At 45.6% G+C, this 7,484-nt stretch overlaps 2 protein-coding genes and 1 long non-coding RNA gene across 3 annotated transcripts; 1 reads left to right on the top strand and 2 right to left on the bottom strand.

Moving 5' to 3' along the window:
* Nucleotides 1-95: 95 nt before the first annotated feature.
* LOC141786216 (glucagon-1-like) lies at nucleotides 96-1,483 on the bottom strand. The gene is made up of 6 exons (XM_074664971.1): nucleotides 1,458-1,483; nucleotides 1,259-1,371; nucleotides 962-1,117; nucleotides 733-849; nucleotides 195-323; nucleotides 96-120 (listed from the first exon to the last, which is right to left on the bottom strand). Exons 2-6 carry the CDS (start codon nucleotides 1,354-1,356, stop codon nucleotides 96-98), a joined length of 525 nt encoding a protein of 174 aa, XP_074521072.1. The 5' UTR covers nucleotides 1,357-1,371; nucleotides 1,458-1,483.
* LOC141786217 (uncharacterized) lies at nucleotides 1,288-7,099 on the top strand. The gene is made up of 4 exons (XR_012597645.1): nucleotides 1,288-1,357; nucleotides 2,200-2,313; nucleotides 4,886-5,013; nucleotides 6,922-7,099. It is a non-coding gene; the product is annotated as an uncharacterized LOC141786217 (long non-coding RNA).
* LOC141786215 (dipeptidyl peptidase 4-like) lies at nucleotides 2,021-7,321 on the bottom strand. Its single transcript, XM_074664970.1, has 26 exons — nucleotides 7,137-7,321; nucleotides 6,973-7,060; nucleotides 6,546-6,641; nucleotides 6,276-6,367; nucleotides 6,114-6,188; nucleotides 5,985-6,037; nucleotides 5,820-5,889; nucleotides 5,489-5,609; nucleotides 5,259-5,413; nucleotides 5,085-5,179; nucleotides 4,878-5,007; nucleotides 4,752-4,790; nucleotides 4,582-4,680; nucleotides 4,431-4,501; nucleotides 4,294-4,347; nucleotides 4,087-4,199; nucleotides 3,961-4,008; nucleotides 3,774-3,872; nucleotides 3,626-3,695; nucleotides 3,349-3,543; nucleotides 3,117-3,171; nucleotides 2,851-2,950; nucleotides 2,700-2,758; nucleotides 2,543-2,615; nucleotides 2,381-2,454; nucleotides 2,021-2,299 (listed from the first exon to the last, which is right to left on the bottom strand). Exons 1-26 carry the CDS (start codon nucleotides 7,137-7,139, stop codon nucleotides 2,207-2,209), a joined length of 2,220 nt encoding a protein of 739 aa, XP_074521071.1. The 5' UTR covers nucleotides 7,140-7,321; the 3' UTR covers nucleotides 2,021-2,206.
* Nucleotides 7,322-7,484: the final 163 nt, after the last annotated feature.

Raw genomic sequence — 7,484 nt, 5'->3', positions numbered from 1 at the left:
ATCACAGTCAGTGAGTAAAAAATAAATTTAATGTGACGTCACAAAGTTACGCAAAGTAAGAATGGCTTTCTTTCCCTCCTGAGTTTGTGTGAAGATCACTGCTCCTCTTGTCGCTTCTTACTGCAGAGGAACAGAGAGACATGGTGTAAGGCTCATGAGTTGATGATGACATCAGTCACCTGGTTTGTTGTTACCTCTCCCCTGAAGGCTTGGAGGTCATGACCCAGAGCAGATACTCCTTCGCCGCCATGGAGTCCAGCACCTTGTTCACATCACTTGTGAAGCTCCCATCTACGTGCCTCCTCCTGAGCGCCGCATCAGACCTGAGTATGTAACAAGAACACAGAGTCAACACAAACCGCTGAGTGTTAGTAATCCACAGCCGCAGATTGAACTTTGATATTTACCTTGGCTGCAGCACTTCAAAATCATTTATGATCCTTGTGATTGGTGAAGAAATGCTGCTGCTGCTGCTGTGATCACATCTTGATTGTCAGGTTTTTGCAGAAATAATCATCCCACGTATGTCAGTAACACATCAATCAACACAGGGTGGAGAGTTCAGGTGATTTATTGAAGCACAACCACGAGGGATATGGAGAAACAAAGCAAAGAAAGCAAAAAGGAGGAGTTGATTGGCTCTTTTCTCTGTTAGGACACTATGGAATCAGAGAAAAGGTTTGCTGCAGGAGGATGAAGAAGAAGAGGAGGGAGGAAGGAGGGGCTGCCTACTCTCTCCTGACTTGTCCAGATTTGAGTCTGGCGACAAAATCTTTGATGGCCTGGTCCTTGAGGTAGGAGCTGACGTCGCTGGTGTACGTGCCGTCTGCGTGGCGCTTCTCTGCAGCACTGAAAACACACAGATTACGACTTAAAGAGCATCCAGTGGTGTCACCTTTTTGATTTCTGACTCCAAATTATAAGAATCAAAAAAAAGTTAAAGCTTCATAAAGTGTCTAACCCGCTCCTCTTGTTGCTCATCAGCCATCGCACAAAGTCCTGCGCCTTCCTGTCCTCCAGGTATTTGCTGTAGTCGTTGGAGAACGTCCCCTCTGAGTGTCTCTTCATGTTCGACAGCTCCCTCGGCTCCTCTCCTAACGTGTCGTCTGCTTCGAAGCTGGAGTTCAGAAGGTGAGACATCGATTTGAGTCACACTGATTAGGAAAGCAGTTTTCTACTCAACATGTTTAAGACTTTGAGGCATCTTTGGAGAGTTAAAGTTGAAGTCATCCTCTTTCTGATGGAGATATCTGCTTACCTTGGGCTGTCTTCACCCTCCTGCACAGGAAGCTGCAAGCTGCTCCTGACGAAGCAGAGCATCAGGAGGAGACCAGCCAGAGAGTGGATGCTTTTCATGGTTAGAGCCTTTGTCTGCAGAGCACACACACACACACACACACTTACACTTACACTGAGAGAAAGTTTGAGTCTGGAGGCACAAAGTCTGGAGCACTCACCTCCCAGAGATGCTTACTTCCTCTGCTTGTTTCTGTCCTTTCTAACTCCCCTCACGTACTTTGTGAACTTATATACCGTGACGGCGGGAGGAGCTCAGATTTTACCGCTCTGTCACGTCCACCTGTTACTCTCAACCCATTAGACACGGGCCGCGTCACACGGGCCGAATCGACGAGGCGAGCGTTAGTGGGGAGAGGAAAGGTGTTGTTCATGCGTGATGTCAGCTGGTACTTAGGTGTCGAGATCAAACAAGCTGGGCTCATCCTGTTAAACAGAAAGTGGGGAAGATGCTTTAATGTGCTACTGTGTCATCATGATGGGAAGTGATAGGCCTGAGTGTGAGTCAGTGATCTCCAACCGACCAGGTTAAAAATATGCTTTAAAGGAAGGCTTATTTACACTCCTACATATGGAAGAATTTTAAAAAAAAGGACGCAAGTTATTAATTGTTAGAACTTTATTATTTACAAAACAATCATTTATCAAACAGTTTGTTAAAGTTAGTCAAATGATATCAAAATTACCTGGAAGAATCTTCATATTTATAATTTCACATGTTCACATTATTACATCAGTGTTCTTCCTCAGGTCATGAGCTGAAACTTGTTCTTCATCATTTAATAAATCAGAGTCATGATTAGCAGAAGAGTATACGCCAGGAATATTTTAACCATCAAGTCTGAGTGATATTTTCAGTGGTGGATCCTGATGTTTGTTGCTTTTCTGTTTGGTTTCAAACAGGTGGACTTCACTGAAAGCACCTCAGCAAGAAATGACTCATATGGGTGTAGACGTGCTGATAGGCCGAGCCATCCAGGCCGTGATCCTTGTCCGTGTACCACTGCGAAGAAGAAGGTAAAGAAGACAATTCATGTCGAGTCAAAGAGTCCAACATCTGCTCTGGGTTTCACTGATTACTCACCATGGCCTCAAAGTCCACCTGCTGCTCCACCAGAGCTTCAGAGATCTCAGCTGCCTGCTGGAAGTGAACGTTATCTACCAACAGAAACGTGACAGTCAACAGCAGCGCCAGGTGGATGTAAAGGAAAGGTTAAAGTAACAGTTTGGGGAAGTCATAACTCACCGTCAGCTGTGCCGTGAACCAGCAGATACTTCACTTTGTGGAAGTTCTTGGCCCTTTCAGTTACAGTAGAGTTCTGCACACAATCACATTTCACTTTATTGGTGAGTAAAGGCTGTAAGAGTACAAATCAAGACTGTTGAGCGTTTGCATAACTCACAGCGTAGAAATCAGGATTCTCATCTGGCTCCAGCATGTACCGCTCTGTGTAGATTGAGTCTGAAACCAACAAATGAGTCAGTTACAAAGAGTTTGATCAGTGCAGGAGGGTTTCTTTAAGGGGAGACTTGCTTTACAGGAGAAAAAAGTACCGTAATATTTCCATTTAGAGACCGGGGCGACTGCCATCCCACATTTGAAAACTCCACTTCCAGCTCCCAAGGCCATTGACGTCACGTACCCGCCATAAGACTGCGACAGATAAAGAGCTCATCAATGCAACTCATCCTCGGGCAGTGACAGCCAGGTGAAACATTAACTTGTTTTTAAGCCGTTTATTGCCCTCGAAACTGTAAAACACAGGATATTGCTTCAGGAACATCAACGTTAGATCACATTTCCCTCTCTGACGACTCACCCAGCCCCAAATGGCGACTCTGTCTTTGTCAATGAAGCCCATTTTGATGAATTCCCTGCAACAGAAAAACAGATGATTACGTAACGCTGAGGAAAGGATGTCAACAGGAAAGAGGTCGACCAACTAGCCCCGTCAGAACTCGGTGACACTTGTTATTTCCTGTCTGTGTGTGTTCACCTGGAAGTGTGTGAAGCAGAGGTCCACTGTGTGTTTTTGACTAGTCTGAACTCACCTGGCTGCTGTTATCTGATCTTCCACCTCATAGGTCCCCAGACGTTTGTAGATAGCGTGCATTATGGCGTCGCCTTGGTAGCCACTTCCTCTCCCGTCAAAGCTGGCGACGATGATTTTCTCAGTGCTGGCCAGGTAGGTGGACCAGCCCACTCTGTAGGCGAAGTCTGCTTTCTGGCTGCAGGGACCGGCGTATCTGGAAGATCGGTACTATCACTTATTACCCCTATTTTTCTGAGAAATCAGTCTGATTGAGTTAGTTTTCTCTCTTCTCTTACACGTCTATGAGTAAGGGGTACTTCTTGGATTCATCAAACCCTGGAGGCAGATACATCTGGTACCAGAGATCTGTAAAGATAAAAGCATCCTCAGAAACTGTGACTGGCAGTGGTGTGAAACCTCCCTCTCGTTGATACGTTCACTTACTCATTCCACCCAGTTTGATGGTGCCTCTGCGCATGGTGGGCATTTGGACCATATGTATACGATCAGCAAACTCTGTGTTGTCCTCCAAATTGAGAATCTCTGCAGAGGTAGAAAAGTAAAACTCTTTAGGATGAACTCTTCTCTGTGTTTAAACTGTTGGAGAGTCTAAATCAATGTGCGCTGATACCTTTATTTGTCGCGGTCTCCATGAGGGAGTGGAAAGGAATTCCAGGACCTTTGCAGAAAAAGTACAATGATGATGCTTTCGTTTTTCATTCAAAGGTCAAACATGAAAAGGTGAAGTTTTACCGACCGCTACAGCTCCTCCGGTAGTAGGAGGCCCCGTGGCTGAAGAACGCAGAGTTGTAAAGACAGTTTCCGTCACCAATCCCACAAGTCAGACACGTGGTCGTCTGTCCAGTCCTCCTAACACACACACACACAAACATGGTCTGGGTTTGAGAAAGTGTAACTCGAGCAACAGTTATGTTAAAACTTAGAGCAAAAAGATCAACCTTACTTGTAAACATTACGTCCTCCTGGCCTGCCGCCTTCTTCATTACTGGAATAATAACTGTAGAGGAGATGCTGTGAGTACGACTGTTCAGTCACTCGACACAGATTGTAGATCTAAATCCAACAAACATAATGACTTACATGCTGTCTGCTGTTACTCTCAGGATATCAATGACTTCCCATTTTCCGCTGGTGACCGCTGAAGGTGTCCCCTATAAGATAGAATATCAGAATCAAACAGAGCTGATGATGCTGAATTAAGAGGATGGGGTTAGTGAAGGTGTCTTCCTACCTTCTCCACACGATGGATGTGCTTGTACCCACTTTTGTCGCTCATCAGAAGGTAGTAGCTGGCTTTGTCCGTGGTGAAAACTGGCTCTGGTGGAGAGAACTATGGAGAAGAAGTGCGTTAATAAACAGGAAATGCAAATATGAAAAAGTTTTACGATGCTCCGTTCATACCCGTCCTATCCAGCCGTTGGTACTTCTCACCACCAGATCCTGTGAAAAGGACGAGATGTTTATTTACAGTCTTTTTGTCTTTTGTGATGTTTTCCACTCATACTAGTCTAAACCACCGTGTTTTACCTCTGAAGGAACCCAACTGGATCCATCAAAGTCGTAGATCTGGAGAATGAGGTGGTTCTGGAGTCTCTTCAGCCACTGGACAGCAATACGATCGTCGGTCACCCAGGTGACGGTGGCCAGGTAGTGTTCACTGAAGGTGAGAGAAGATTGACTGAGCTTCTCATGATTTGTCATTAAGATCAGAGTGAGGAAGAAATAATGAAGTACCTTGAGCTGAATGCGTCAGGAACGACCACCTCAGTGATGTTACCCGAGTCAGTGTTGACCACAAAGAGTTTGACGGTAGGGTTGGGAGTACCTGGCTGCACACGACAGGAGTGTGAAGATAAGATTATACCAAGGAGTCCTGCCAGGTTTGACTCTGGTGCAAAGTTAGCTCACCTTCGGGTACGGGATGAAGACAGTGCTGGGGTACTGGCCATCTCCATACCAGGTGTACTCTATGGTGTGGACTTCTGTGTCATTAGACTCGATATACGCCACGTTCTTCCCCCCAGGTGACCACCACAGGCCCTGATTGGTTGAGAACATCTCCTCTAAAGAGGGAACAGTGGATCAGAGTCAGAGTCCTGAATGTAACCTGGAAAAGACCAGATCTCCAATCAACGTACCTTCATACACCCAGTCTGGATGGCCGTTGAATATGAGGTTCTCCACGCCGCTGACAGTGACCTGCTCCGGCGGCGACTCCGGGCTGGTCTTCATGTACACGTTATTTTTCCAAACGTACGCCTGAGAATACAAAGAAAGTGCAAACAACAAGTGAGAAAAGAAATTCCTCCACAAACCCATTTTCAGCCTGAGTGTTTGGAAAAGGTTGCGCCTGATGACCCCTCCATCCATCCATCCATCATCAACCACTTCAAAGCCTGACTGTCAGTCAAAGCTGAGGACATTCAAGCAATGATTCGCTCATGTGTGTGTCTGTGTGTGTGTGTTTACCAGTTTGTTCCCTGCTGGGGCCCAGGAGAAGTACTGCACTTCATGAGGAATGTCACGAGTGAGAAATTTGCTGAAATGAAGCGAAGCAATCAAAGAGTCTCCAAGGAGGGTGAAAATGAATATTCATAATCAGTTCACATCTAACGCTGTGGAAATTGAAATTACCTGGTGTCACGGTTGTACAGTGTGTATGTGGCTGTAAACGAATGCCTCCACAGCTGAAGGAACAGAGGAGACTTTGATGTAGTCATGTTGAATACGCGTCATAGTGTTGGTAACAGAAGTGTATCTCACCTTGGTGTAGTTGCTCATGAATGCGACATATTTTCGATCAGCGGACAGCTGGTAATCATAAGCACCTGTTGCCTCCTGATGAAAGAAAAGAAGGATTTCTGTGAGTTTCCAGATGTTATTCTCTGACTTTGTGTGGATCAACGTGAAGAAGTTTCGACTTACGAACAAGTCTGGGGTCAAGAAGTCTGTGACTTCGCTGCTGCGACAGTCTCTGAGCTTGATGATGCCCTCGGACTTGAAGAGATACTCGTTATCTGGAGAGGGGTTAAAGTTACACTTAATGTGAGTTGATTTTGATTTTCTGTTTCTGCAAATGTGTGATAACACAGATTACATGTTTCTATTTTAGGTGGTGCACACCCTGTCCTAATCAGTGATCCACTAGTGTCACTCCCTTTTTATATCTGAATGTGATCATAAACTTTTTCCCACCTGAGATCCATCTCATGCCGAAGGACTTTGGTTTCAGTGAGCTGTTGAAGACATCATCCAGGGTGAAAAATATCCCACTGTCTTCTCCCTTGTCCTCTGAAACACATGTTGAATGTGAGGTTAAACACAGATATCACACACTGAGGTGAAGGTCATAAGGGCTGATAATGACATGTGGACTCCAGCTGACGTCACTGGGTGAGGGGGTAATTAAGGGAATGGTCATGAGGGGTCTGAAATTATGTGACAGAAAAAGTAATGACGTAACATCCTGCTTTACGGCTAATTTAAAGCTGAATAAAGTTATGAAACATTTGTTATTGTTGAAGGGGGGTTAAAACGCATGCGTAATGACGCGTGCGTAACTTTCTTTCAGATAACGGATAATGCCAATTTGTGAATCATCAATCAAGCGCAAGAAACTCACCGTTTAAAAACACAGCTGTGGGCACCGCTATCAAAACCACGACGACTGTCACTCCAACGACTCCCAGGAGCACCTTCGCGATGGAAACCTGTCCACACGTGAAAGGAGAGAGTCAGAAACAGCTCCAAACATCAGCCTTCATGTGAGTACGCACAAACACCAACCATGTCTGCGCGCAGCTGAAGCGTAAAGTATCAATATCCGTCCGGATCACAACTCCATCGATGGTGACGCGCAGAGAAAGCCCAAGTTGTGCGATGCGCTGCCTGTGCGCAGTCAAATATTATCTCAGCAGCGGTTTCAAAGGTAGGATAATAAATGTGCAGCGGAGTAAAGTTCGTGAGCTTTGAGGCTGTTCCAGTGTTTTGAGGAAGTGTTGCGCCTGCTGCTTGTCAGGCTGTTCCCTAAACTGTCCTCTGCAAGTCATTCATTCATGACTCGCGTTGAGAGGATCTTTCCTGAGAATGTTTCCTTTTTCAGTCCGGGGCTTTTTGCAACCGCAGTCCTGTTCG

The sequence above is a fragment of the Halichoeres trimaculatus genome, unplaced genomic scaffold, assembly GCF_033239565.1.
Source record: "Halichoeres trimaculatus isolate MK-OKI-2021-1 unplaced genomic scaffold, fHalTri1.1 fHalTri1_scaffold_24, whole genome shotgun sequence".
NCBI classification, from domain to species: Eukaryota; Metazoa; Chordata; class Actinopteri; order Labriformes; family Labridae; genus Halichoeres; species Halichoeres trimaculatus.
This window is presented reverse-complemented; position numbering and strand designations above follow the sequence as displayed.

Coding starts and splice junctions, on each gene's coding strand:
- LOC141786216 (XM_074664971.1), bottom strand. CDS start 1,356: ATGAAAAGCATCCACTCTCTGGCTGGTCTCCTCCTGATGCTCTGCTTC. Junction 1,118..1,258: donor GAGGGTGAAGACAGCCCAAG/GTAAGCAGATAT, acceptor TCTGAACTCCAG/CTTCGAAGCAGACGACACGT. Junction 850..961: donor ATGAGCAACAAGAGGAGCGG/GTTAGACACTTT, acceptor GTGTGTTTTCAG/TGCTGCAGAGAAGCGCCACG.
- LOC141786215 (XM_074664970.1), bottom strand. Junction 3,696..3,773: donor CATCAAACTGGGTGGAATGA/GTAAGTGAACGT, acceptor TTATCTTTACAG/ATCTCTGGTACCAGATGTAT. Junction 2,951..3,116: donor GAGTCGCCATTTGGGGCTGG/GTGAGTCGTCAG, acceptor TATCTGTCGCAG/TCTTATGGCGGGTACGTGAC.